Genomic DNA, 17,243 nt, shown 5'->3' with positions numbered 1-17,243 from the left:
ATTAATTTATTGTAAAAAACTGCTAAACAAATGTATACATCTACCATAAAAATTCTCTCATCACAGTAAGAGAGAGAGAGTGATTATTTTTATTATTTAATGTTATTTAATTTACACATAAAATCTTGAAAACTTATAAATTAAATAAAAAAATAAACAGACACTTTTTCAGGGTTTCTCAGTATTCGCAAATGTTCGCGAATGAATTTGCACAACTCGAATCATGTAAATTTGAGGTATTACTGTATACTAATGTTATCCCTAATTCATGGAATGCCATTTTCTTTTTCGCTCACAGTGTAAAAGACGTTTTCTTTGCGTCACTAGGTAAACCTTAAGTCACAGTCATAATGATGGTACAGTTCAATAAAATAAAGAAAACATGTATGTAATGTTCATAGAGGGTACATGTAAAATTCAATCAATTTAAAATTATGTACTGCACAGGTAAAGATGTGCAGAGAAATGATAAGTTGTAAAAATATGTGTGAGTGCTAACTATGAACGAGAGAGAGAGAGAGAGAGAAATACATATGGGCATAATACAGTAACTGTACTACCTTTCTATCATATTTATGTACAAAAATATAAATAATACAAATTTTCCATAACGATTTTACACTTGAAATCATGAAAACTTAAGAATTACTTCAAAATTTAAGCAAACACTTTCTGCAAGGGTATCATCTTTGAAAAGTGCAGTAACTTTGTGAATGGGTATCACATCTTGTAAAAGTACACTAACTGTACATGCTGTAATTCCCTTTGTATTATTTTATGCATGTACAAAAATAAAAATAATGTATTTTTCTTACAGATTTTACACACAAAAGCTTGGAAACTTATAAATGACTTGAAAAATTAAACACTTTCTGTAGGGACATCATCTTTGAAAAGTGCAGTAACTTTGTGAATGGGTATCACATCTTGTAAAAGTACACTAACTGTGCATGCTGTAATTACCTTTGTATCATATGTATGCATGTACAGAAACAAAAATAATGCTTAAAAATTAAACATAAACACTTCTGCAGGTTTTCTCGAGGATTTCACAAATGTCGTGTGTCTATGGATTCACGCAACTCGAAGCATGTAAGATTGAGGTATTATTGTGATTATCTAAAAAGGGCTTGTCACCTCAAACCTTGGTGTTGAAGACTTTTTGTTAGCACAGGCCGGAACAAGAAAAAGGTGTCCAAGAATACCATCTCCTTTTGGCTTCATGAAGTTATTAGACAAGCTTATAGTTCTTCCTCAGCCTCAGATGCTAATACAGTGCATGCAAGAGCACATGATTTTAGAGGTATGGGCCCTTCTTTGGCTTTTAGAAAGAACTTGTTAGTTCATAGGATTTTGAAGGCTAGTTCATAGGATTTTGAAGGCTTACTTGGCATCGTCAAACCACAGTCACATCCTTCTATCTGAGGGACATTGCCCACAGGTCCTTGGACACTGTCTCCTTGGGTCCAGTGGTGGCTGCTCAACAAATTGTGTAACTCATCCAGTGCCCCTGGCAGGACAGGTTGTATCTTACCTAAGTTGATGGTATGAAGGTGAGAATGAATGAGATGACTGGTCTTTTTCCTTATCTCTTTCTTTTTTCTTCTCTACCGGCAGGCAGTGAGAAGATTGATCCATCATTTTCTTGCCACCCCACATTGTGGTTACCTTGGGTGGAGGAAACTGGATTTGCCACGTCATCATGGGTGAGAGAAGGTTGGCTGATGCCTCCTCTCTCATCCCATTGGCCGAACCCCATTGCCACCAATTCCTTGTATTTTAATTTTATATGTTTTATACCGGTTTCCAGCTGGTGCAAGAAGAATTTATCCATATGTTAACATTGCAGATTTGTTAGCAATGAAAAATACAAGTTGATTAAAAATTTGTCAATTTTTAAGTTTTACTGGACTTTGATTAGCTAAAGGGTAAGTTTGTATAAGTTGGGGAGTAAAGTATTTACAGAGTTGTACTAACAAAGATAAGAGTAGATAGACATTTGTTATGCTGAAAACTGTACAGTATTGTTTTTAGCTTTGAAGGTCTTCCTTTTCAGACACCTGCCAATAGTGAGTCAACGAGTAACCATATTGTAGGTATAGTTCGTCCCAGCAATCTCCAGGGTCTGAGTCTTCAAGAACGATTAATAGCAAGTCAAGAAGAATCATCAGCCATTGTTACCCGAATGAGAGACAGCATTGCTCGTCGTGAAGATCTTATGACCAGATATAAGGTATGGGATACACATTTAATAAAGGCTTGACCATATGGCCCATTATCATTCAAGTTTAATGTAAAATCATATAATAATCATGTAATAAAAACTCCCCAAAGCAAGTTAAATAGAATCAAAGATGCAAGATGGAAAAATATATATATTTTTTTATTAAACGCAGAAATTACATAAAATATACAAAGAGATCCAGATAAGGCAAAAGGTATTGAATACAAAGATACCAAGGGAATGAGGCTTCCAAAATTATAACAGATACATGTAGGCCAGGATTTAGGAATAAATAGTGAGTTGAGGACATTGAGGTTATATATTAATTCCCTAGTGCCTATCAGAAAACAAATATTAATTGTCCCAAGGAATGACTAATCATTTACCTTGTGCATAAAACTGCTGATTTGCAAGTAATCAAAGTGCTGTGAAAACAAATAGATTTCTTCTTCTTCAGGACTGTAACTATTATTTACAGGCAGTCCCCGGTTATCGGCAGGCTTGGTTATCGTCGATCCGGTGTACAGTGATTTTTGGCGCTGAAAATCGCCAATTTCCGCTTATTGGCACCGATAATTGGATATTGGTGCGGATACATACCTAACAGAGGTGCAGATCTCTGGTTATCGGCGCTGATACCCAGTTATCGGTGCCAAAAATCGCCGATTTTCGGTTATCAGTAATTTTCGCTTTTTGTCACGCTGTCAGAACGGAACCCCCGCCGAGAACCGGGGACTGCCTGTAATCTTAATATGCATCCAGGGCTTTCATCAGGTTCTTACTCAGCAAAGTATAAATGAATAATTATTTTAAAGATTTATGGGTTTGACCTTGCCATCCTTTTTTATCCAGGCCACAAGAGAACGCCTAGAAAATCTGAAGAAACAGCGAGAGGATATGCGTCAAGAACAAAGGCGCCTTCAAGGTTCAGTAAATTCAGGTGATTCATCATATGAAGATCCTGTCCCTGGAGCAGAAAATTGGTCCAATGAAGAAATAGCAACCTCCATCCAAGAATTTCAGACTCTGTTTGAAAAGGTGGATCGTATCCAGGACATGTATACAGCAAAAGCAGAGGTACAGTTTGCACCTTCTGATAATTAACATTTTCAACTGCATATTTTATTGCATTATGTTTTTTTTATTTTTTTCTTGGAAATCTGTTGATTATTTCCTACATTCATGTCCAGATTTTTACGTTTTCAGTATTTTTTTTGTAGACCTTGCCCCTCTTTCTGCCTTTGCTGTTATTATTATTATTATTATTATTATTATTATTATTATTATTATTATTGGTGTTATTGTTATTTATTGTTATTATTATTATTATTATTGTTATTAAAGTAGTTTAATAGTACCGTAATTTAATGAGTCAAATTTCTAAACTCTCATAGAGCCTCTTAAATGAGAAGTGCAAGTAGGAGCAAAGCAAAGTTGAGCAAGTCAGACAGTTATGCAACAGAGGAAGGAAAACAGTGCATCTGGGGGCCATAGCAACCCTGCAAAGAACCATTAAAAGTGTTAAAATATTTTACAATTTTTGTTTGTGGAAGAGTGTAGCATATGTAAAACCATTTTCTTCAGTGGTATGTTTAAGATTTTTCATTGCTTTTGCATTCTGTTTACCTCATGTGTTTGCTGTTATAGAAATTTTCAGTCCCAATATTTTTTTCAATTTTTTAAAACAGTAACGTTAATATTGTCATTTTGCTAATGTCCATCATCATCATTGTCATGATTAGTACATAATGTAATTGCTGTAGTCCTCTATCAGAGAACACTTGACAGTGTGCAAGACAAAGTTAGTTTGATATAATGATGACAGAGGTAACAGGATAGACTTAGTTATGTTACTCCTCCATAACATGATCAGGAATAAAGACTGGCAGGTTTATTAGATGACTTGGAAATAAATGCTCATGTCCATCTTGAGACTTTTATTATTAAATTAATAGTGGAAACTACAGAGAAGTTTAAAAAGGGATGGCCCATTACTGCATTGTATTGACATATTGATGTTAAAAACAGAATTGGATGAAGAGGTTACGGAAATATCTAAAAGATAAAGGAGTAGAATGGAGAGGTCATATATCATTGTAAGAAAAACAGCTTATGATGATAGGAAAGGAAGTAAAGGAAAGGTTCAGTCAAGAAGTAGCTGTGTGGATGCTGTAAGATAAATGTTTGGGTGAACTCAGAATACTGTATCCAGTGTAACAAACTGTGTTACAAGTAATGCTCAGGATTGCAAAATGTAAATGAAGAATGGATTTTCAATGCCCAAAATGAAGTATGCAAGGAGTAAAAAGAGTAGAGAGTGGGTGGAGAACTGTGTTGTGGTGAAAGGGACAGGCCCACAAAGAAGTATTGCATTTCTGTTAACTGGGGACACAATAGATATTTTAGCAGGTATTAAGATAATAGTGAGAAAAAGGCAATATCAATAATCTGGTAGAAGTTGAAAGATATTATTATTAAAAATAACTAAAAATTGATAGATGTATAAGGCCAGCACTATTCATTGTATCAGAAACATGGTTCCTTCAAAAGAAAATGGGTGTTTTGAATAGCTGGAGCACAAAGTGCTAAAAATTATGGCTTAAATGTGTAGGGTAGATCATTATTACAACACTATTACTTTTAATTTAGCTTTTCTTGCAGCTACACCATCCTGATGCTCCAAAGCCAGTATGTAAAGGAAGAACCATCACTCTATTACTCCTTTATTTAGAGGAAAGTGCACCCCAAGCTAAATTTCTGTATATTGTTTGAACTTATTCGTCAGGGAGCCTGGGATGGTGGTGATTACTATATTATGAACTATGATTTTACAGTTTCATAATTCTTTATGTTGCAGAGTATTAATCCCAATGATGAGGAGGCCAAGGCTCATGTAGCCAGTAAGATGGCACAAGTTGCTGAAAAACGCCAGCAGTTGATTGATGCACTTACTAAGCTTCGCCAGATTCAGCGCCAAAGAGAATCGGGTCAGACAGGTCAGTAAATAATTTCTTTGGAATTCAACATAAATTGAGATATTTCAAAATTGTCAGCGACAGTATTTGTGTATTATATAATTTTGATTTCTTTTCATATCTATCAGTGCAGGCAGTCCCTGGTTATTGTTGGGCTTGGTTATCTAGCAACAAAAACCTGTGATTTTTGGTGCTGAAAATCACAGATTTCCGCTTATCGGTGCCAATAATCAGGTATTGTCATTGATACATAAGTAACAGAGTTGCTAATCTCTGGTTATTGGTACCGATACCCAGTCATCAGCACCAAAAATCACCGATTTTCAGTTATCGGCGATTTTCGCTTACCGTCATTCTGTCGGAATGGAGCCCCCATGATAACCGGGGACTGCCTATGTTGTTTTTCACTTTGTAATGGAAAGTGTTGCAATAAACATTTAACTTTCACAAACATTTTATTTTACATACAAAAGTTTGATAAAAGCACAGTCAAAGAAGACTAAATTAAAGAATATTTGTTTTTAATCTCCATACTTGGTGGTGTAATCCCTTCAGTTTTATTCAAAAACATCTGAAAGAAGGGTAAATTACATGTTTAATCCACTCTGAGTTTGGCAAAAGCACAGTCAAAGAAGACTAAATTAAAAAACAACTATTTTTAATCTCCATACTTGGTGGTGCAATCCCTTCTGTTTTATTCAAAAACATCTGAAAGAAGGTTAAATTACATGCTTCAGCACCGTTGACATCTTTTTAGTACAGTCCCCTTCGAGTTTTATTACAAAACACCTTCAAAGAAGGATAAATTACCAACTACATTTACTTTATTTACCTCACACGTTTTTCTATGCTAATGAGTGAAAAAGTTATGATGAAATATAGAAAAGAATGTGTCTGTGAGGGAGGAGAGAGAGAGAGAGATTGGCAGTAACTGTAATAGCATTTACAAATAAGGGGCTATTATAAGTTGGGGGGGGGTGTGTGAAACAAATTGAGAGTATTTATAAACTTTTTTCTGAAATGTTTTCAGCTCTGAAGTCTGTGTTTAATGCAGTAGCTGATTTAACCTCTGCCTTTGGGTGGACATTTTTTTCAGCAATTTTTTTTTTATTTACATTGCTGTTTTTGAGTACATTCAATATTGGCACTGAAATATGGAAATACTGTTTGAGCCAAGTAATCAGGAGATGAGCCTCTACTTTAAACATGTACAATATATGAGTTAGATGAGCCTCTGCTTTAAATATATGAGTTTACAGCAGTAATTGTCTTTATTTATACAAAAAATCCTTTCATATAACTCAAAAGATAGGATTTAATGTGAAAATGCTATTTGATCACAATTTTGTAATGAAACTTCTTTATTTCCTTTCCTAGATGCTGGAGGAGCACCTGACTCTCAGCCAACCTCAGCAGTAACAGATGCTTCAAATTCAGCTATTACTCCTGCGGAATCTGATGGTATTCAGAGTGCTGAGAGTGAGCAACCGTCAGGAAATGACACTGCAACTGCATCAGGAGTAGGATCTCAAAGAAATGAGAATGAAGGCGAGAGCATAGAAAGATTAGGTTCTGCAATTGCACGTGTCAGTAGAATATCTGAAGAAGTAACATCAAAACAGAATGAATTGGCAAGTCTGCAAAAGCAGTTTAATGACATGAAGAAACTCTTAGAAACTGCAACTAACGCTCGTATAGAAGTAAGTGGGTCAGTTGTTTTGGTTTTTATGATCTCATACCCATTAAAAGTGTCACAAAGAGGGATAGTAACAGTATTAATATCAATTGCACTTGTGTCTCTCTGAACACTACACCCCAGAACTGCAAGTTTTTGTGGACAGAGTCATCAGATAAAATCAATACTTGTCATTATGTAGTTATTCTGACAATAGTAGCAAAGGCTTCGTCTCCTTTTACCCCTCCCAATTTTTCTCTTTTTTCCACTTTCCAGAATGAGCCTTTTTTAAAATCTACTTGAACATGAATGAGTTTTGATTGGCTTTAAAATCTACTTAACATAAATGGGTCTTGATTGTCTTTAAAATCTGAAGAATGAAGATATGAAGAATTTGAATAATTAACATTGTTGAGAGAGGTGAAAGTCTTGTGTTAAGCTGTGTTCCTATTGCTAGGCACAGTCCCTTAAGAATGATAACCTGTAAAACAGTGGAATCATTGCATATAATAACTGTATGCCCTCAGGCAGCCCATTACAGAAGGGCTTATCAATCCTTTTTATCTGCAGCATCAACCCCTTCCTATGGACCAAGCCAGAACAGTGACACATTAATTAAATTATGCAAGCTGTATGAGATACATAAAAAACTTCCAAATAAAGGAAACGATTAAGAGAAGGTTCACTCCTCCTCCAATTTAATTACAGTTTTGGGAATTAAAACTGGTTGGAAGTTTTAGCATTGAAAACAAAGAATATACCTCTAACATTAGAAAACTACTTATTGAATAAGAGTCCAAGTAAAGTATCATTTAGACAAATTAAAGGAAACATGAATGGTTGAAATCCCATGAAAATTAAGCCAGAAAACTGTTTACTGTTTAGTTCAGTTGAAAATATAATAATGTATTGCCAATTGGTGCTACAATATACAGATGCACTATATACAAAAATATGGTAGACTTCTTTTAGAGGAGATACTATGTAGTAGCATTCAAGACTGAAATTTACAGCATCCTGAATTAGGAAAACTGAAGTGGCAAGGAATCTGAAATCCTATGCATTTAATTTTCAGTGCAAAACTTACATTATGGCCATAAAATATAATAACCACCAGTGGTCCAGGGAAATAAAATTAACTTTGTAAATACTGTATGTCAAAAACCCCTAATGGGGTTCAGTAATACTTACAGTGTGCCTTGTGTAGTACACTGAAGATGGTACTAAAGGTAGTTTGCAATGACTTTTTGGCCATCGCTGCATTGTTTTCTGTGTTTTACCTTTCGTGTATTTCTTTTGATTTATTCTCGCCTAGCTGTCCGCCCTTTTCAACTTTACCTTCATATTAGTTTCATTCATTTCAGAATCAATCCTTCAGGTGATTCCTATGTGAATTAAGAAATTGTTTTATTTAATTTGTAACATTATGAAACTAGATCTTTAATTATTAAGAAGTAAGTTTAAAGTATATGGTACATATACTTTTAAGTTTATAAAACTAATAATAATCCTATTAACCCTTAAACGCCGAGCCTCTATTTACAAAAACGTCTCCCGTATGCCGGCAGCGTTTGGTGAGTTAGCGCCGAAGCGGAAAAAAAGTTTTTTTCAAAAAATCACAGCACGCTTAGTTTTTAAGATTAAGAGTTCATTTTTGGCTCCTTTTTTTGTCATTGCCTGAAGTTTAGTATGCAACCATCAGAAATGAAAAAAATATCATTATCATATATAAATATTGAAATATATGACAGCGCAAAAAAAATTTTCATATATAATTTTATACAAATCGCGCTGTGAGCAAAATGGTTAAAGCTAACAGGTTATTTTGTTTTTCTTTGTATTGTACACTAAATTGCAATGATTTTGGTATATAACAAATTGTAAAACGATCAAAGCAACACAGAGAAAATATTATCACAAAATGATGCATGAATTCGTAATGCGCGGACATAAAAAAATGTTTTTTTCAAAAATTCACCATAAATCGAAATATTGTGCTAGAGACTTCCCGTTTGTTGAAAAATGAAGCTAATTGATTGAATATTACTAGAATGTAAGTGTTTTAGCTTACAATTGCAGTTTTCGACCATTTCGGTCGAGTTAAAGTTGACCGAAAGTTGAATTTTTTCTATTTATCGTGACTTATATGAAAATATTTCAAAACTGATAAAAGCTACAACCATGAGTTATTTTCTGTTGTATTTTACATGAAATTGCACACATTTTCATATATAAAAGTTTATGTAACGAATAATATAAAAAGGTGAAAATATTACGACAACGTGACGAAAGAATTTCTGAGATGTTTGGCCGAGTTACCGCGCAGACGTAAGGAAAATGTTTTTTTCAAAATTCACCATAAATTGAAATATTGTGCTAGAGACTTCCAGTTTATTGCAAAATGAAGGTAAACGATTGAATATTACTAGAATGTAAGAGTTTTAGCTTACAATTGCATTTTTTTACCATTTCCGTCGAGTTAAAGTTGACCGAAGGTTGAAATTTTGGCAGTTATCGTGATTTATGTGAAAATATTTCAAAACTGATGAAAGCTACAACCATGAGCTATTTTCTGTTGTATTCTACATGAAATTGCGCACATTTTCATATATAAAGGTTTATGTAACGACTAATGTAAAACGATGCAAACATTACGACAAGCGTGTGAAAGAATTTCTGAGATGTTGGCGAGTTACCAGCGCAGAGCGTAAGGAAAAAGTTTTTTTTTTTTTTCAGAAATTCACCATAAATCGAAATATTGTGCTAGAGACTTCCAGTTTGTTGCAAAATGAAGGTACATGATTGAATATTACTAGAATGTAAGAGTTTTGGCTTATAATTGCGTTTTTTTACCATTTCGGTCGAGTTAAATTTGACCGAAGGTTGAAATTTTGGCAGTTATCGTGATTTATATGAAAATATTTCAAAACTGATAAAAGCTACAACCATGAGTTATTTTCTGTTGTATTCTACATGAAATTGCGCACATTTCCATATATAAAACTTTATGTAACGACTAATATAAAACGAAGCAAACATTACGACAACGTGACGAAAGAATTTCTGGCGCAGACGTAAGGAAAAATTTTTTTTTAAAAATTCACCATAAATCGAAATATTGTGCTAGAGACTTCCAATTGGTTGCAAAATGAAGGTAAATGATTGACTATTACTAGAATGTAAGAGTTTTAGCTTACAATTACATTTTTTTACCATTTCGGACGAGTCAAAGTTGACCAAAGGTTGAAATTTTGGCAGTTATCGTGGTTTATATGAAAATATTTCCAAACTGATAAAAGCTACAACCATGGGTTGTATTTTGCTGTATTTTACATGAAATTGCACACATTTTCATATATAGAACTTTATGTAACGCCTAATATAGAACAGTGCAAAAATTACGACAAAATGACGAAAGAATTTCTGAAATTTTGGGAAGAGTTACTTGTAGCGGCCGAAGAAAAAGTTTTTTCAAAAATTCACCATAAATCGAAATATTGTGCTAGAGACTTCCAATTTGTTGTAAAATGAAGGTACATGATTGAATATTACTAGAATGTAAGAGTTTTAGCTTACAATTGCGTTTTTCGACCATTTCGGTCGAGTCAAAGTTGACCAAAGGTTGAAATTTTTTGTAGTCGACGTACAGTACGTCCACTTGGCACCCAACAGACAATTTTAGTTGACATATGATACGTCCAGTAGGCGTTTAAGGGTTAAAGTCAGCTAGTTTGTAGACATAGAGGTTAAGATTAATAGTAATAAATTTTAAACTAAAATGTATGGTAAAAGAGATTTTAATATAGAGAAATTTCCAGCATTTTCATCTAATCTACCATCCAGTATGATTAGTGTGATCCAGTCACATTCCTTTGGTCAGTGGATTTGCCATTGTCTTTATGGAAAGAAAGTTCTTTGTATTTGCTTGTACATTTTTTTTATTAATCAGTTTCTTTAAATAATGGATTTTCCCCTTTAAGCTAAAGAAGTTTGTAATTAAATTTCAGTATATAAAGTTATGTTCTTTATCAAATCTTAAATTTCACAGGGAACTAAAGCATTCAGTAAATCTGAATCAGTACAGATATTTATGTGGTTTACATACCAGTTATTTAGGATTTATAGTTACCATTTGCCTCAGACACTTCCACATTGTAATATATTCTAAGGCTGTGTTATGGTAGGGTGGTTGAGTTGGTATATGTATGTCCATTGAAGAGATGTAAATATGTCAGTTATGTGGTATAATATGATTCATCCATACTTTTAAATTATATCAAGTATTCTTTTCAATCTTGCCCTTTTTATATTTCTTCTTCCTTTTGTCCTCTTATACATCTCTACAGCAATTGAGGATGCAAAATTTATCTTTTTTAGCTGGATGTTTAGAGCAAAAATTTTATGACCAGGTGTGGCAAATGTCCAGTCGGTTAACTTACCTCCCACCAAGAGTAAGTCTATCCTAATGTTAAGACCGAAGGTTTGTTTTGTATATGAACAAGTGACAAATTTATTAAATTAATTTTTATGTTTCATAACTAACCACCCCTCTGACAGCATAACCTGGTTTGGAAGAATAACTGATGAAGTCACAGAGTACTGCTTGGGATGTGGGTGGTCCCACTTGACTCGTTACTAAGGACAGATGCCACTAGTCCCTTGCTTATACAATTTTATTGATTTTACTGGATTCCAGCTGGTGCTAGAAGATTTATCTGCAATCTAGGATCGTAAGAAAGGTGCGGTAGAGGGCGCTCTGAAAGAGGTGGAGTGAAGTCGAATGGAAGTAGATAACCTATCCTAAGGACATCTACTACCACTTCTCTGCCCCGAATCTCTGCCACAGAGCCCAACAGCTCTCCAGGCATCCCTCCACTGGTGGCACTAAGTGGGGAGAGGCGCCCACTGTGTCATCTCATACCCCTGCCTCTGCCCCTATTTCCCCTTCCTCTTGCAGGTCGATGCTGAAAGGGATGTTGTTGAGATGGTTTCTTCATTGAGGGAGCTGGTTGAGTAGGTTTAGGAGCAGGAGTAGATCTTACCATCTTCTTGTGCGGAGCCTGTTGAGTCTGCCTCACAACATTAGACCGCTCATCTTTTGCGAAGCCTGTTGAGTCTGCCTCGCAACGTTAGACTGACTCACATTAGACTTACTAACAGCTTGCTGTACTAGCCTGTCAGTAGTATCTGTACGACATCTATCGATGACAGCCTTCAACATATGCTTCGGTAACAACAATAGGGACTCCAAAATACCCCATTCTGGAATACAGTAACAACAAACAGTCCACATCCACAGAATGGCTTATCTTGGCTAGAGCTGCATCTCTTCTCATTAAAATAATATTAGCCCATACGTTGGCACTCATCTTAGTCAGATATGGAATGGCCTTAGAACCAGCTTGAAGTAATCTGATAAAAGCTCTCTCATCTACTGAACTCCTTGCTGAATCAGGAGAGGCAATCTTTTCTACAGCTGTTGACCATAAATCTAATCAAGATGCCATCTGGGAGATAGAAGTGGCCATCAACTCCAATGCAGCGGCTTCTTGACACGTAAGGGAAGGAGATTCCATTCTGACTTGGTCCAACATCAGACCTGGTCTCAAACAAACGATGTCTGGGTTGATCTGTCTACCCAAAAGAGGAATAACAGGAGTCATATAATATCTCCTATTTTGAGATAGAGGAAAGAGCAACTTGAACAATCTATTCGAACATAATGAGTTACCCCAACCCAAAATCCGTGAGTTCACATGTCGCAGGATTGATTCCGCATGACTAGAGCACGGCAATTCAAAGGACGTAATATCTTTCCTAGGTCCTAAAAGTGCTTCAATTCCAGTAGGAGCGATCACTGAAGGAGAGTCAGTCCTCCTCAAAAGATTATTAAACTGACAAATCAGATCTATAACCTCTGCATAAGAGGAAAGAAACTCTTGATTATCCATGTCTTCCGCTTCATTAATTACATTGTCACCAGTAAGGAAGGCACAGGAATATCGCGTATACTCGCTCTCAAAGCCAAAGCACCTCTATCACAAGACACATGTCCGTCTTCTCTTGGTCTAGTTGTGTCATGTTGACATCCAAAGGACGACGACAGTCGAATCCTTTCTCTGCTCTTTGACCATGAACATGAATGTCTCTGCTCCCTCATGTCCGACCGATCTTGTGATGAATTACGTCCGTATCTATCCACACTTCTATAGCCGACATGTATCAAGAGAGAACTGGGAGATCTGGACCTTGAATGCCTGATCATCAGCCAAACAACGACTCCACTGTCCAACATCCTAGTAGACGAACATCTGTTGTCATCTATACATGAATCCTCCGCTTCCAGGACCCTAGATCTCTTGATTGGAGCATTGTCATCTTTCCTCATAACTTTGAATGGTCGTGACAGAGACACAGGAACTTCATCACAAATATTATCTGCCCGTTGAGACACCAAGGGTAACCTTCGACCGTTTTTCGAAGACACTCCCGCTACATCTGTGCCCATTTCTAAGACTGAAACTGATGAATCTTTCAGTCCTTCGTCTGTAGACTTCCTAGGCCAAATGACCAAGGAAGAACCACAACCATCAATCTCCGAGACAGCGCCCACAACCGAATCTTGAACTTTCGTACACAGGGATGTGGCAGTCCTGGCTCAGAAGAAGATGAAATTGTCCTTCTTTTCTTGGCATGCGGATCAGCCATGAAGTCCCTGATCCTCCAAAGCTTAACTGGAGCATGCACAGGTACAATGGACGAATCCTACAAAGCCGACAATGAGGCAGAAGAAGAAGAAGAAGACTTACGTCTTTTCTCCTTACATGCATTATTAAACTTCTCCTCTAACACTTAATTTTTCCATCACCGTTCTTGCTAGCTAACGAACGTAGAATTCAACATCCCAGAAGATGTAGTTGTTGTTGTCAGCAAGGAGAGGATGGGATTTGACGTCACCACAGCAGCCTTATTAGAAGGTGATGCCAGTGATGGATCTGGCTGTGACGTCACAACATTCTACGAAACGTGAAGAGTCTGTTGGTACCACTGCAGGCAATACCAAGGGAGCCCCAAAATGATGCGGAATTGGTACCATATGCGTTCCAGAGGATGTTCTCGTTCTTGAGCCCATATAGTGGGGGCCTGGGCGAGAAGGGACACCCACAGTATGAGGGATTGGAGGGTAGCGGGAAGCCATGTGACAACAGGCCCTCTAAGGTTAGTACTCCTGATAGGCCTAGAGAGGACCACATGCCCACCATCCTCTGAGTATCTGGAGCTGGAAAATGAGACAAAGAAGGAGATGCCCCACTCCCCAAAGGGAAAGTAGAGGCATAATTATGCATAAAATTACCCGAAACCCCTTTAAATGCATCCCCCAACAAATTGATGGACAAACAGGGAGGGGTATGGGAAACTTCTATTACAGGAGGTGAAACAACTGGAATAGGCCTCCAAGGAAGGGAGAGCATCATGAGGAGACTGAACAAAGGAAGTTGAAGACAAATCTCCATTAATCCAAGATGAAGTCTTCTCCTTCCTCTTGTGCTGACCCTTCAAATAAAATCTCTTCCACTGTTCCACTGACCAACCACACTATACAGACCATGGATTAGTTGCATTACATACGTTCTCTCTGCATCTACTACACACTGATGTTAGGAAACAAGAACAAGGAAAGCCACCAACACCTGGACATTTCCTGTGCGTCTTACGAGATCCAGGAGATACACTCGCAGGAGGGTTAAGAGGATCCATTAATCCAAGTACACGTCCACAAACAGCCGAAATTCACGCTGAAACACACAAAGAAAGCAAATATGGGCAAACCAAACCGACTTTAGAGAGGAGAGAAATAACAAAGGCGGTAAAAGAGTAACTGGTGAAGTCACGGAGTACTGCTTGGGATGTGGGTGGTCCCACTTGACTCATGACTAAGGACAGATGCCACTAGTCCCTTGCGTAAACAGTTTTATTGATTTTACCTGATTCCAGCTGGGTCTAGAAGATTTTTCCTAATGTTAAGACCTCAGGTTTGTTAGTTATGAAAAATACAAATGAATTTAATAAATTTGTCATTTATTTTTCCCCCCTCTATTCAGCCGTTTTTCTTTTACGATTACTGTATGTCACAGTATAATCTTGTTTTTGAGAAGTCTTGTGGTGTGTTGTAGTGAACCATGTTTAATACTGACTTAATCTTTTCAGGATTTAGTGAACGACAATTGTAGCTACTTTGTTTTAGAATATAATTTTCTCTTCTGTGCCTTACTAGGATGAGAGGAGAATGCTAGCCTCACAGAAACGTTTGGAAGAAGCTCAAGCCCTTGTTGCTGAAACTAGAAGAGCTAAAGAGGCTTTAGAAGAAGTATGCCAAAGGGGTGATGTAGAAGGAGCAGTTGGTGGTGAAATTGTTGGTGTATCAGGTCGTCGTATTCATTTGACTGAAAGTGAAAGACAGAATCCAATGGTGATGTCTAAATACCAGTAAGTTGTTGAATAGTAGTATTTACAGAATAAAAAGGCAACTGTGGGTTTATGGAAACATGCTGTTAAGTGAGCACACAAGCATATTTAACTGAGTTACAAAGAAAGAAGAGGAATTTAGAAAATTAGATTAGTACTCTATGCATGTTTTGAAGGTTTACAAGTTTTAATACAAAAGATTAACTTCAGATTTTACTCTGGTAGTATTTACTTACTCTTCCAAATAAAAAGCACCTGGCAGATGCGCTGACTAGCTGACTAGATGTATATTTGTTACTGTCATTATTGTTGATGTTTTGGTAGGAGGGGGAAGACTTAATACAGTCAGTATCCTGTTAATTTCTCTTGAGTTGGAGATTTAGTGTTACTGTAATATTGGTTAGAATATATTTAGTTTGTGTGTGTAAACTTTGCCCTGTGATTTTATATGCTTTCTTAGACTTGACTTGGTAATTTCACATAAGTAACTTACCAAGTAATTACATAGCTATAGGTTTTCAACCATGGCAGCCTAAAAACTTGAAATTTGCAGTAGTGCTCTAATGTTTTTGTGTTGGTGACAAGCCCCACCAACTTTCAGGGAACAAGAAGAACAACACAGCAGAGGGCTTCAATTCGTTTTCTGCCAGCTCCCGACTAACATCGGGTGTTTCCTGCAGCCGCCTTATTTTTTTTTGGATACATTTTTCTGTTTTTGGTGAAGTATTTGAATTTTGTTGTGGCCTTCAAGCCTTAGTTATTTTGTTAGTGTCCAGTTAACATTATTCCTATCTTTTGTTTTTCGTCATTATGTCTGATTCTAGCTCTTCAAGCATTTGCTATTGAAGCGATGGATGTAGGACTAAATTAACTAAGTTATCTTATGATTTTCACTCTAAGTGTGTCAAGTGTAGGGGGCAGGAATGCAATAGGGAGAATACTTGCATAGAATGTCAGGACTGGGATGACAAGAAGTGAAAAATATTGAAGTCTCATTTAGTCAAACTTGAGAGGGATAGAAAGAGGAAGGTGTCCTCTAGAGCCGAGAATAGAGTTATTTTAGAGTCTACGCCTTTACCTAGGCTTGTAGACAATAGTGCTATTCTTTCATCACTGGGCCCTGCTATTTCTCCTATCCCCACCCCTCTTACTATTTTACCACAAACTCCAGTGCCTGTTTCCCATGCTTCCAATCCTGACCCCATTCCCAGCCTCGAATCACAGTCAGACAAGAAGATTAATCTAGTGGTTAGTGCAGTGGTGTAATTAGGGGTGTCCTTTAAAGTCCTGAAGGACAAAGTGTCAGTTGTGCATAGTGACAGTGTTTTGCTAGTGGAGGAGGTGGCTACTCGCCCCGCTGGTGCTTCTTCACAAAGGTCCGTGTCCTGCTCCCCCGAACCTGGGAGAAGACATACCGAAGGTCCAAGAGAGGCCAGCGGGGTTTGCCCACGGGTAGTCGCCCCCTCAGTTGAGCCTGTCACCTGATCCCAGGGTACAACTGAGCGACGCTGGAAAGACGTCTTAGTGAGTGCTCATCAACTCTCGTCGGACTTGGAAGGGTCCAGCCCTGACAAGAGGCGCCAGTGGTGCTTCCCAGCTTCGTCTGGTCCTCTTAAGAGGCACGCTGATGATGCGGATTGCTCCCCTCTCGCAGTCAAGAGGTATAAGGAGGCCAGTCGTAGCCCTCAACCCTCCTGCAGCTTCGCCGATCCTCCTTCCGCCTCTACTTCGCCTCAGCCTCCCATGTCTGCTTGGGACTGCCCTGAGTCATTTTCTTCTTAAGTCGACCCGTTTTTGGTTCCCAAGCACCTGAAGGACCTGCTCAGGCACCCACCGTCTTCTTCGAAGCTTCTCTCTGCCTTTGACTGCCCACAGTCTCCAGAGCGCCTGGCACCCACCTCCA

General features: G+C 37.3%; 1 protein-coding gene across 1 annotated transcript in view; it reads left to right on the top strand.

Annotated features, from left to right (window-relative positions):
* Positions 1-17,243, top strand: part of LOC136835783 (serine-rich adhesin for platelets-like) — a 212,365-nt gene that overhangs the window by 67,937 nt on the left and 127,185 nt on the right. The window contains 5 exon segments of the mRNA XM_067099639.1: positions 2,057-2,233; positions 3,077-3,301; positions 5,082-5,220; positions 6,577-6,899; positions 15,150-15,361. Coding sequence (XP_066955740.1) covers positions 2,057-2,233; positions 3,077-3,301; positions 5,082-5,220; positions 6,577-6,899; positions 15,150-15,361 — 1,076 coding nt within the window.

Source organism: Macrobrachium rosenbergii, chromosome 55 (assembly GCF_040412425.1).
Source record: "Macrobrachium rosenbergii isolate ZJJX-2024 chromosome 55, ASM4041242v1, whole genome shotgun sequence".
Classification (NCBI taxonomy): domain Eukaryota; kingdom Metazoa; phylum Arthropoda; class Malacostraca; order Decapoda; family Palaemonidae; genus Macrobrachium; species Macrobrachium rosenbergii.
Note: the sequence above shows the minus strand (reverse complement) of the source record. Positions and strands in the feature narration are given on the sequence as shown.